Below are 13,498 nucleotides of genomic sequence, written 5' to 3' on the forward strand. Positions count from 1 at the left end.
GGGACGGGCCACCAATCGTCAGAAGAAATGGTCTGTGACTGCGGAGCTACTACAAGTCAGCCCCTTCATACTGTAGAGCAGTGTTTCCCAACCAGTGTGCCTCCAGCTGTTGCAAAACTACAACTCCCAGCATGCCCGCACAGACAAAGGCTGTGCGGGCATGCTGGGAGTTGTAGTTTTGCAACAGCTGGAGGCACACTGGTTGGGAAACACTGCTGTAGACATGTGCCATCACTTGCCCTCAATGAACTGCCCCTTTAGTAAAGGCCAGGAGTAAGAAAATGTATTCTATTTCGTTCATGTGATATATTATGTGATTTTAAAAACAAAAATGTACATTCAGATAGTAATATGGCTCCTCAATCTGATCAATGCGTCAATAATTCAATTGCACTGAACTCAGACCCCCCCCCATGCAAGGAAAACAATATATTTAATATATAAAAATAATCTGGTTGCCTACAGTCACCACTAGATGGAGCTCACTGCATATACGGCCCTATTATTGAGTTTTGGGCTCAGTGTAGGACAGTAAGTGCCCTCTAGCGCTGATTTTTACACAGCTAGAGTTTTATTATTTAAAAGTATTCTGTCAACTGTTATGTTAAAAACTGTTGACAGCACTAGGTACAGGCTGGGCAGAGGAGTACAAAGATAACTTTTGTGGAGTAGTGTGAATATGAAGTTTGATTCTGTGCTTGCAAATGCCCTGGAGGCGGAGCTCCACTGTGAAGTGCTCTGTGCATTGAGCTGCTTCATAGCCCCTCCCGTTGGCTCAGAGTGACAGCTATACTGGTCTCTTGGATGGATGTTACTGCTGACAATCTGAGCAAAAGGGAGGGGCTATGAAGCAGCTCAGTGCAGAACACTTCACTTTGAAGCTCCACCTCCAGGGCACGTGTAGAAACAGAATCCAGCATAATAAAAGTGCATATTCACACTACTCCTGATAAGAAAACCTCCACAAAAGGAAGGTTTGTCCTGCCCTCCCCAGGCCTTACCCAGTGCAGTCAGAGGTTTAGCATGGTCAAAACTGCAGACAGCCTCCCTTTAACTATGTCTATATACAGGCGAGTTAGAAGTCAGTATCAGAAAACCAGAACTCTAGTATAAAGACACATTTAAACACGATGTATAATAGAAATGAACTAGAAAACATTGGGTTTATTTAGAATGAAAAGCAAAATGGAGTCCAAGGATAGACAATCACTAAGTGCATGATCTTGTAGTGTATTATCTGGGGAGGGTATGAGGTCATAAGAATAAAGGAGCGACATAAGTCCTCATTACTACAATTAAATCTAACTTGTGCTCTCCGTAATAACTCTCAGCCCCAAGTGAACAAAGAGCACAAGGGGTTAAAAAGCCTTGAAGGCAAATTGAGAATAGATCCTATGGTTCCACCACAGATCGGGAAAAAACCCTAAAAACTGTTCTTTTCAGATCAGACCATGAAACTGCAGCAATCAGACTGCGGAAGAAGTTTTCAGGCTGTGGAGCTGCACTTCGATAAATACGCCCCATTGTGTCAAACACAAGGCCTCTTCTCATTCCGCCATACAGTAATGGAGAGCGTTGCCTGTGCAAGCATCAAACTGTAAGAGCAGCCGGGGAGGCAGATTATGAAGGATTAGTCCTCTCTACTGACCAGAAAAGCATGACGTGCCCGCCGTCTGACGAAAAATCTAAGGTTTGGATGTACGATTCCTCAAAAACTCGCCAAGGTTTCCTCATGCAGATTTGAAATGTGCTGGTAAAAAAAAAAAAAATACCACATCTGAATGAACGACAGATTACTGCGGGATATAGACTTGGGTGTTGAGGACGTCGGTGGTAGATACATGGTGAACCCCACATGTGGATCCATTTCTGGCTATGGCCCCAAAAACTGCACGTCTGATTCCAGCCTGAGAAAAGTTTAATATGCCGCCTGTGGTTGCCTGGGGGTCATTTTCCAGGAAAGCCAATACTGACTCACATAATAATCAGGAAAAAATCTGAGTGTAAAGAGAATACAGGAATTCCCAGGAAATGGCAGACTAAATGTCATTGCCCAAACAAGTATGAAGAAATAGAGACATGGAAAGAGCCAAGAAAATGGCAAGACCTGAAGAGCAACAAAAGGCACGTATGATAAAGAAGGGATGATGAGCAATGTAGTTCCTCCACATTATTTAGAATTGACCTGCATCCTGTCATCTTACTCCACTAACAAGCCGATCTCCATATCAGCCCATAGGTCTGTATAGAGATCTGTCCAGGAAGTGACATTCAGAAGTATTTACTGCACAAAATATAGAAAGATATATAAATACACAAAGATAGAGATTATATATATATATATATATATATATATATATATATATATATATATATATATATATATATATATATATATATATATATATATATATATATATATACATATACACTCACCTAAAGAATTATTAGGAACACCATACTAATACGGTGTTGATACCCCTTTTGCCTTCAGAACTGCTCAGGTAGCCTGTGGCATTTAAACGATGGCCAATTGGCACTAAGGGGCCTAAAGTGTGCCCAGAAAACATCCTCACACCATTACACCATCACCACCAGCCTGCACAGTGGTAACAAGGCATGATGGATACATGTTCTCATTCCGTTTACGCCAAATTCGGACTCTACCATTTGAATGTCTCAACAGAAATCGAGACTCATCAGACCAGGCAACATTTTTCCAGTCTTCAACAGTCCAATTTTGGTGAGCTCGTGCAAATTGTAGCCTCTTTTTGCTATTTGTAGTAGAGATGAGTGGTACCCGGTGGGGTCTTCTGCTGTTGTAGCCCATCCGCCTCAAGGTTGTGCGTGTTGTGGCTTCACTAATGCTTTGCTGCATACCTCGGTTGTAATGAGTGGTTATTTCAGTCAACGTTGCTCTTCTATCAGCTTCAATCAGTCGGCCCATTCTCCTCTGACCTCTAGCATCAACAAGGCATTTTCACCCACAGGACTGCCGCATACTGGATGTTTTTCCCTTTTCACACCATTCTTTGTAAACCCTAGAAATGGTTGTGCGTGAAAATCCCAGTAACTGAGCAGATTGTGAAATACTCAGACCGGCCCGTCTGGCACCAACAACCATGCCACGCTCAAAATTGCTTAAATCACCTTTCTTTCCCATTCTGACATTCAGTTTGGAGTTCATGAGATTGTCTTGACCAGGACCACAACCCTACATGCATTGAAGCAACTGCCATGTGATTGGTTGACTAGATAATCGCATTAATGAGAAATAGAACAGGTGTTCCTAATAATTCTTTAGGCGAGTGTATATATATATATACACACATACATATAATATATATATATATATATATATATATATATATATATATATATATATATATATATATAAACACACACACACACACACACACACACACATATATACACTATATATAGTGCATGCCACAAGATTACTGAAGGGGTCCAGCATTAAAGGGGTTTTAACCTTAGTGATGTATCCTCTGGACACCTAGAACCCCGCCGATCGGTAGTCCTTCTCACTGCTAGCCTAGGCCGAGCGACATCACGTTCATCGGTCACATCGACTAGGACAGTTATGGGCAAACTGCAGCTCTCCAGCTGTTGTAAAACTACAAATCCCATCATGCCCCGCTGTAGGCTGATCGAGGTAGGCAGACTGGGCATACTAGGAGTTGTAGTTTTACAACAGCTGGAGAACCGCAGTTTGCCCATCCCTGGCCTAGGAGCAGCTCAGCCCCATTGAAGTGAATGTGGAAGCTGTGCTTAGGAAGCACCGGTGTCTTCACAAACAGCTCATCAGCGGGGGTCCTCAGGTATCGGACCACCTCCGATCAGATATTGATGGCCTATCCAGAGGATAGGTCATCAGTATTAAAATCTTCATCCATATGAGTTCCAGGAGTGCAGTGGAGTTTCGGTGGGATCCACCAGATGGGCTAACCTGCTCTACAGATAACCCATCTGTGTGCCCTTTTAAGACATTATAAGATCAGTCAGCATGAGCTCAGAGAAGAGGGGGCGTCTTCACGAGACAACCCATACAACAGGGATCAGCAACCTCCGGCAAGCCACCTGTGGTGAAACTACCACTCCGAGCATGCACACTTGCTTGGCTGTTGTCAGAACTCCTGTAAAAGTGAATGGAGGATGCTGGGAGTTGTAGTTTTACCACAGCTGGAGTGGTGACCACTTGTAGAGTTTAATATTGTATACCAGAGTGAAATATTAGAATATTTTGATAAAGCAGTTGACCGCTTTGAACAATCCTAGTCCTCAAAGCGTCTTGCTAGTTATTTCCTCACCGATTAGCGGTAATATGTAAGAACACAACAGCAAGCGTTCAGGTTCCCTGCAGCGCCACCACAGGGGAAATGGAGCATTACACAGCTCCCATGACTGTTTAAGCAACTACTTGCACCCCCCATGTAACAACAGTTCTGGAGCAGCTATTCACTTGACTGTGTTGAGCCATTCCTTTATTATTCCTGCTAGCAGTTATAAATCAATTACTAGTAGTTTGCAATGAAGGTCCAGGTGGGTGTTACCAGTGGGGAGCGTGTCCCTGCACAGTCTATCCAATCAGTGCTGCTAGTGACAGACTATGCAGGGGCACCGCTCGACTGGTAACACCCAGCTGGACCTTCATAGCAAAATACTAGTAATTTATTCATAACTTTGAGAAGGACTAATAAAGGAATGGCACTACACAGAGTCAAGTATACATGCTCCAGAATTGTTATTACATGTGAAATGCAAGTAGTTACTAAAACAGACATGTCAGGAGAGGTTATCCATCAGCAGATTTGTACCTGACCTGTTACATGTGCACTTGGCAGCTGAAGGCATCAGTGTTGGTCCTATGTGCTAAGAAAAATGATGTCTTAATATATGCAAATGAGCCTCTAGGAGCAACGGGGGCGTTGTCGTTACACCTAGAGGCTCAGCTCTCTGCAACTGCTGCGTCCTCTGCACTGACAGGATCAAGTCTGATTACATTTTCATTGCCTGGCCCTGTCAAAGTGCACAGGGCGCAGCAGTTGCAGAGAGAGCTGAGCCTCTAGGTGTAACGGCAATGCCCCCGTTGCTGCTAGAGGCTCATTTGCAGATATTAGGACATCATCATTCCCAGCAATGCGGACACATATGGACATGGGACCAACACAGATGCCTTCAGCTGCCAAGCGCACATGTAACAGGTCAGCCAGTGTCATAAGGACAAAACTGCTGACAGATGCCCTTTAATGTAATGACCTATCAGGTCCTCCATTGCTCTCTGCCCTGGCTGATAAATAGATGAAGGTCAAGAAAAAGGATGATCCCCAATAAGGAATTTGAAAATGGGTATTCCAAATCAGACCACACCTTTGAACATTTAAGAGTTTGATTTTCCCGAATACGGGTAACAAATACTGAAAACAGAAAAGTGAAGCGCTGTGGTGTCCAGCAGAAGGATATGTGCATGGTACTTATGGTCAGTACAGCTACTGAGTTATTCAATAAAATGTATCTATATAGCGCCACCTGCTGTTTGTTTTTTCTCATTTCTTTGACCTGCTCACTGAGATGGCCGCACATGCTCAGTTTCATTCTTCAACTGCCTCCTGAGCTGTTATAGGGAGAGCATGGACACGCCCCCTGAGCTGCAGCAGGAAAGACACGCCCCCTGAGCTGTCAGCTTGATATAAATCTAGCAAAGCAATGAATGGGGAGATCTCTGGACCCATGTGAGGTACAGGGCTGGTTCTAGCTTTGTTAGAAAGATAGTCATGTACTATATGATGTCCGATTTTCATTTTTATAATAATCATGGGATACCCCCTCTAATTCTGGTATTTTAATTATGAACCAGGAGGCTCAGGATGAAACGTGTTCTAAGGTCTTTATAGGTTAAAAGTGTAATAGAAAGGCTATAATACAATCAAATAGGTGTCTTGAACTGGGCAAAGACCAGAAGATAGCTCCACGGTTATAATAATGTGCTACAAACCAGACCAACAAGTGGATTAATAATACATGAGACAAGTATCTTTGCGGTTTCCTTAGAAAACAAACGCACAAAGCATTAAGTACCTGGACTGGTATTTGAAGTGGAAAGAAATGGACTCATTCCTTATTAATGCTGACGTTAGAGGTCTGCTCTTGTGAAGATCCAGTTTGTTATGTGACTACTCCGGACGCTGCATTTGTATCAGTAAAGATTAGATCACAATCCCTACTCATCGGGGGTTCAGCTTAGAGAGACAATGGCCAATTTCACACGAGCGTAATTCAGTGCAAGAAATGCGCTCCGTGTGTCACGTGTTTCCCCATCCTGAACGCTGCTCCTATCACATGGACCCAGGGCATTATAATCATTTATAATACGGTGTGTTCCTGCCTGACCTCGGCTCTAATGAGCTGTACTCACATAATGCAGTCAGTACAGATCGGGCAGGAACACACAGCATTATAAATCATTATAATGCTCTGGATCCGTGTCATAGGAGCAGTGTTCAGGATGGGAAAGTGTAATTATCGCACTGAATGCACTCGTGTCAAATTGGCCATTGGAAACAAAGAGCACATAACGTGTAGAGTAAACCACAATGCATTTCGTATATGAAGACTGGCATCCTGGTGGCGGGCTACAATAGAGCAGCACAGTGTGCACTGTAGTCGTGGCGCACGTCCATGGTTCAGGCTGTCTACCTTCACCCATTCAAAGGGTGCAGCTTTCTGATCTCCTTTGTCTTTCAATTCCTTACATTTGGCAAGATCTCTGCATGCATCCAGAAAATGGAAAAGCAGGTTTATAATTCCTGGCCACTTCCTGGTCCCGCTCAACTCAGAAAATGGTGACTGCTGATCAGTCACATCCCTTTCTCTAGAGAGACCAGGAAGGTACAGAAACCGGCAGGGACAGTGGAAGATCGGGAAGGAGTATTTAAAAGGGCACCTGTCAGCAGTTTTGTACTTATGACACTGGCTGACCTGTTACATGTGCGCTTGGCAGCGGAAGACATTGCGTTGGTCCCATGTTCATATGTGTCCCACATTGCTGAGAAAAATGATTTTTATTATACAAAAATAATCTTCTAGGAGCAACGGGGGCGTTGCCATTACACCTAGAGGCTCTGCTCTCTCTGCACCTGCTGTGCCCTCTGCACCTTGATTAACAGGGCCAGAGGTTAAGATGCTTAGGGCTCATTTACACCACTGTATCCGTTTTTGTGGTCTGCAAATTGCAGATCCACAAAACACAGATACCGGCCATGTGCCTTGCTCATTTTGCAGAAAGGGACGGCCAGCCCCATGATAGAACATGTCCTATTCTTGTCCAAGAAGAGGACATGTTCTATCTTTTAGGGGGCCGTGGAACAGAAGTACAGATGCGGACAGCACACGTTGTGCTGTCCACATCTTTTGCAGCCCCATTGAAATTAATGGGTGAGCATCCGTCCTGCAAAATTGAAGAGCAAATGGGGACCCAAATATATGGTCATGTGAATGAGCCCTTAACACTGCCTGGTCCTGTCAAAGTGCAAAGAGAGCATGAAAACTGTGGCCACCCGACAAACAAGTGTACCCAATAATTGTCCCGCTCTTTGGGCCATGTAAAAGGGTACTAAGGATCGGTGGGGGTATAGATAGGTAGAACCTCCATATACTACCAATGTGCCAACACTTACTAAAATGGGAAGACACTTTTAAAGTTTGTCAAATGCAACAAACTAAACCACAGTTCTAGAGATAGAGATCTATATAATAATAATATATACGTACAGGTAGGGCGGCCGGCTGGTGACCGATTAGTATCAGTGTGTGAATGCTCTTCTGCTGGGTGTGTGCAAGCGTAATACTGGTGACACTATAGTTTGCACGCTCAATACACATCGATGGATGTGCGGTAAAACTTTAGTAGTGTGTGGTGATATTACTAAGAGGTTCATTTGTGGCATAAGGCTACATGCACATGGGCCTACGTATTTTGCGGTCCGCAAATTGCATCCGTATTTTCTGCAGACCCATTGGACATGTTCTATCTTTTTTGCTGAACGTACATACGGATGCGGAAAAGCACATGGATCATCTGTGTTCCTTCCACATCGGTAGGTCCGCCCCACAAAAAGATGGAACATGGAGCCAAATATTAAGAGCGGACCCATAAAAGGCAATGGGCCTGCTAAAAAAAAAAAAAAAAAATTCAGACAGCACATGGACTGCAAAAAGGACAGTTGTGTGCATGACGCCTTATGCAGGGACTATACAGCAGTATCACATCACCCTATCCTGCAATGTCTTTTAGGCACAAACTAAGGGTACTTTTACACTTGTGTTGTGAAGATCCGGCAGACAGTTCCGTCACCAGAACTGCCTGCCGGATCCGGATATCCGTGTTCAAACGGATAGCATTTGTAGATGGATCTGTCTAACAAATGCATTGCGGATCAGTCTCTCTGGATGTCATCTGCAAAAGCGGATCCGGTATTTATTTAATTTTTTTAGCATTTTTTTTAAAGCTCTCCGCTTGTGCAGACCGGAAAATCGGATCCGTTTTGCTGGAACACTTGGTGCCGGATCCAGCATTAATGCATTTCAATGGAAAATAATTTAACAGAATTTTGGACGGAGAAAATACCGCCAATGCCCGGCCAAATACCATAAGAGTGACTGAACTGAAGACATCCTGATGCATCCTGAACGGATCGCTCTCCATTCAGAATGCATTAGGATAAAACTGATAATTTTTTTTCCCGGTATTGAGCCCCTAGGACGGAACTCCATACCGGAAAACTTTAACGCAAGTGTGAAAGTAGCCTAAGCTGGGATGCGTTGGGGAAAACTCACAAAAATCCTAAATGTTCCTTACTGGAGAATCTGCCACTACTCGCCATTTGCTTCTGATCCAAGTTTTTCATAATCGCGCAGTATGTATTATGGGGCAGATTTAGGAAACAGACTTTAACAACCAATCACAGCTCAGCTTTCATTAATCAAGAGCACTATAAGCAATGCAAGCTGCGCTGTGATTGGTTGCTATGGGTAGCAAAGACAAATCCATTTACCCCTATGTACAGGGATACATATGTCTCCGGTCTATATTTTTTTTCGGACTAAGTGCGACTGAGCGGGATAAGAAGGAAGGTCACAAAATATGGAAGCTGACATCTCCCCACCAAAAAAAGGGCATCATTAAAAAAGAAAACTAATAATCATAATAATAATAATAATACTAGAAATAGGAGCAGTGACAGCTCAGCGGGAGAACTAGCAGTTATGCCAGAAGCAGAAGCGAGCACCGGGATTCATGTTGTATAGGTTGATGTACAAAACATATATCACAAGTCTGTAATTAAGCAACGAGAAGATGAAGCTGCGAGTAACCATGGCGACGAGCCATGTGACTGACAGAACACACTAAGGATCACGCTCCGTCGTGCAGGCAGCGCTCGCTGGAGTATTAGGTTCTCACACGACGAATCCCAGCGGCTGTACCTTCTACGAGGCGATGATCCCAAATCAATAACGGATGCTGAGGACTCATCCCGGTGGAAGATACAGAATTGGGGGGGGGGGGGGTGAGAAGAATGGGGGCAGACCAAATGTTCAGACGTCTTCTAGGCAAAACTACTGGTGATCGCTGGTATGGCCAAGGATTTACCAGGCCTACAAATAGGGTTTGCATAAATCCGGGCAAATGCAGCAGAAACAACCCCATCCGGATGTATAGAACAGAGGAGAACCTGAACTTTCATATCAAAAGGGATGTCTGCATCTGTCAGCTGATTTGTCCCTATGACACTGGCTGGCCTGTTACTTGGCAGCTGAAGGCATCTGTGTTGGTCCCATGTTCATATGTGTCCGCATTGCTGAGAAAAATGTTGTTTTATTATTTAGAAATGAGCCTCTAGGAGCAACGGGGGCGTTACCATTACTCCTAGAGGCTCTGCTCTCTCTGCACTTTGACAGGTCTAGGAGCAGACACCTGGTCCTATAAATGTGCAGAGGACGGGGCAGTTGCAGAGAAAGTCACGCTGGTAGGTGTAATGACAACGCCCCCGTTGCTCCTAGAGGCTCATTTGCATATATTAAAACATAATTTCTCTCAGCAATGCGGACACATATGAACATGGGACCAACACAGATGTCTTCAGCTGCCAAGTTCACATGTAACAGGTCAGCCGGTGTCATAGGGACTAAACTTGATGCCCTTTAAATAAAAACTTGGACAGTATGAGTATGGCTTCAACACTGGAAGCCATACTCACCCCTTTAATAATCTGTCCCTTTGGCTAGGCCATCAATGTCAGATTGATGGGAGCCCGGCTCCTGCTAAGCGGCTGATTGATGGGCACGCGCTGTGGCCTCTTCATTGTTTACCAGGCACAGCGGGCAATATTTACTACAGTATATGCTCCAAAAATCTGTCTAAAAGGTGGAGCAATTTGGCGCATCTAGGGTCTCTACACTTTTCCCCACATACAACAAAGGGTAGGCCCAAACTGAAGGGGCTGGGGCCAGGGATGCACTAATTCGCGCCAAAGTTGTGCCACTATTCTGCCGTGAGAGTAAGCCGACAAGTAGTCAGCGAGAAGGGTCTCTTCCTGCACCAGCGTGAGCCCCGTGATAAATCTGGTGCAGCCTGTCCAAGTCCACTCCGTCTTCAGCTTTGGTAAATCTGGGCCAATTTTGTACATTTTGCAGTGGCTGTGAGCGTTACCACAGCTCCTTCTCGTGCATGTGAAATACACATGTAGTACCGCGCACAGCCACTACTGGATGTACGGCACTGTGCCTGAATACGAAGAGGCTGCTGTGCTCACCTCAGTACCATGGCCCCTTTAAACAGCCGATCAGCAGGGGGTGCTGGAAGCTAAAACTCCACCAGACACTAAGGGCCATAAAAAAAAAAAAAAAAGAAAAAAAAAAAAAAAAGGGGCACAAAACCATGGTGCACAGCCGCCTATCAGGGTAGAAAGTGGATTTACAAACAGAATTTTGGCAACAAGACATCTGTGACATTGCTCAAGACTTCGAGCCCCCTATAATTAACAATTCTACCTCGGCGCGTTCCCCATCGCCACACCGCTTAATTTATTGGCGTGCACATTGCTCTTGCACGCTCTAGGCCGGGTTCACACATCATCTCATTCAATTACCATGCCGCCCATGGACACAGTTGCAAAAAGTTTTTTTTTTAGTTTTTTTAATTTGTTCTTTTTACTTTTCCCACAGGATGCAGTCAGTCTACGTGGACCAGAGTCTTCACAGTAACATAGCCGGTCGACTTTAAAAGGGTTTGTCTAGGATTGTTTAAAAAAATATAAAAAATAATAATAATAATGTAAGGCCGCTTTCTACTAGAAGCAGCGCCGCACCCCTGCACAGGTTGTGTCCGATAAAGTAAGGCTACTTTCACACTGGAGTTTTGGCTTTCCGTTTCCGAGATCTGTTCAGGGCTCTCACAAGCGGTCCAAAACGGATCAGTTTTGCCCCAATGAGTTCTGAATGGAAAAGGATCCGCTCAGAATGCATCAGTTCAGTCTCCATTCCGCTCCATGCTTGCAGCGTTTTGGTGTCCGTCTGACGAAGCTGAGCCAAACGGATCCGTTCTGACACACAATGTAAGTCAATAGGGACGGACGGTTTTCCTTGGCACAATAGAAAACGGATCCGTCCCCCATTGACTTTCAATGGTGTTAAAGTCTTGGCTATGTTAAAGATAATACAAACGGTTCCGTTCATGACGGATGCAGACGGTAGTATTCTTGTAACTGATCAGTTTTTGCAGATCTATGACGGTTTAGCCCAAAACGCGAGTGTGAAAGTAGCCTAAATGGGGCGGAGCTGTGATATCACACACGGCCTGTGGTTCCACCACCCAGCATTGTTACACATGTTCCTTGGACATCAGTTTCTCAGCTTTAGGGTCTCAGACCCAGGACTACAGCGCCCCCCTCTGTTCAGAAGGAGTCACTGATGTGATTCATTACTATAGTGAGGCAATTTCGAGAGGTTCACATCTAGAGGATCACATTTAAAGGATATTTCCTCCTTATCCCCAGATTCTAATTTTAATCAATTATATCCACTTACTAGGAAAGCCGAGTGACATGACAAAAAGATTTAAGGGTCTGGCCCAAACATGAAATGTGCACAAAAAAAAAAAAATATTTTCCCAAATTTCAGCTGCAAAATCTGCATCAGTTAGGGTATTTTCACGTGATGGGAGAATCAGCGTGGATTCCGCACCAAGATGGTGGGGAAAAAAAGAAGCAGCATGCCCGATTTTTCTTTTTTTCTTTTAATTTTTTTCCAGTGTGGGGGAAAAAAAAAAAAAAAAAAAAAAAAAAAAAAAGTTCTTCCTCCATTGAAAAAAATGCATGAAAAACAGCACCAAAAAAAGTGTTGTGTGAACGAGCCCTTACAATTGATTTTGAGGTGGATTTCCCTCTAGGTCAGGGGTAGGCAACATCCATCACTCCAGCTAGGACATGGCCTTGGCCTGTGATGGCTAACCACCACTCCAGCTGTGGTGAAACTGACTCCCAGCATGCTCCAATCATTTCTATGGCATTCTGAGAACAAGCAAGTATGCATCTTGGGAGTCGTAGTTTTACCACAGCTGGATTGCTAGAGGTTAGCCATCACAAGCCTAGGAAGAAGCCACAGTGATCGCAGAGCACCGGACTCTTCTAACAGCTGATCGTCGGGGTCCCAGGTGAAGATAGGTCATCAATATTTATTACCGTATAACCCCTTTAAGGTATATGCACACGGCAGTGCAGTTTAAGAGGATTTTCTGCACTGTATTATTCTACGTTTTCGCACCAACCCCATGCAAAAAACGCATGTGTTACTGGCGGATATGCCCCATACCTCACCCCTGCCATTGCAAAGGAAGAAAACTGCACTGAAAGTCCTCAAACAAGTGACATGCTGCAGATTCCGAAATCCACACAGCAGGTCAATTTCTTCGCAGAAAATTGAGGAAGATTTTGAAAATCTCAAATTTCTTACTGGTACTGTATAACCCTGCAGATTTCCTGCACAAAACTCAATACGCACCATGTCCATATACCCTTAGATTTTACAAATGCTCATCCCCTGCCTTAGGTCTGGAAATTGTATTTGGGACAGTGGATGATGGGAGTCAAATCTCAGATTTATGACAACACATGGCCACCGTTTTTTAGTACAGCTGAAAATCCAGAATTCTAAATGGCAAATCTGTGTACAATCACGGAGGCAAATTTACCTGCTGGGCTCCTGGAACGCCGTGCGACAACCTCTATAGGAGCTGCAGTGGTTCTCAGCCAGTTCACAGAACGCAACTTATAGAATCTACACACACAAAATGTGACCCGACCATAGAGGAAGACAGAGATACTTACCAGCTGGAGGATGTCTTCATCTTTTGGCATCACGCTAAGTTCCAAGGTGGAGTCACTGCAAAAACGACATTTAACGTTCAGTCAGTTTGTCCTCA

The 13,498-nt window shown here is 44.2% G+C and overlaps 1 protein-coding gene across 1 annotated transcript in view; it reads right to left on the reverse strand.

The window, feature by feature from the left end:
- Positions 1–13,498, reverse strand: part of ARHGAP21 (Rho GTPase activating protein 21) — a 149,284-nt gene that overhangs the window by 54,911 nt on the left and 80,875 nt on the right. Inside the window, 1 exon segment of the mRNA XM_044295259.1 lies at positions 13,404–13,458. Coding sequence (XP_044151194.1) covers positions 13,404–13,458 — 55 coding nt within the window.

Source organism: Bufo gargarizans, chromosome 5 (assembly GCF_014858855.1).
Source record: "Bufo gargarizans isolate SCDJY-AF-19 chromosome 5, ASM1485885v1, whole genome shotgun sequence".
NCBI lineage: Eukaryota > Metazoa > Chordata > Amphibia > Anura > Bufonidae > Bufo > Bufo gargarizans.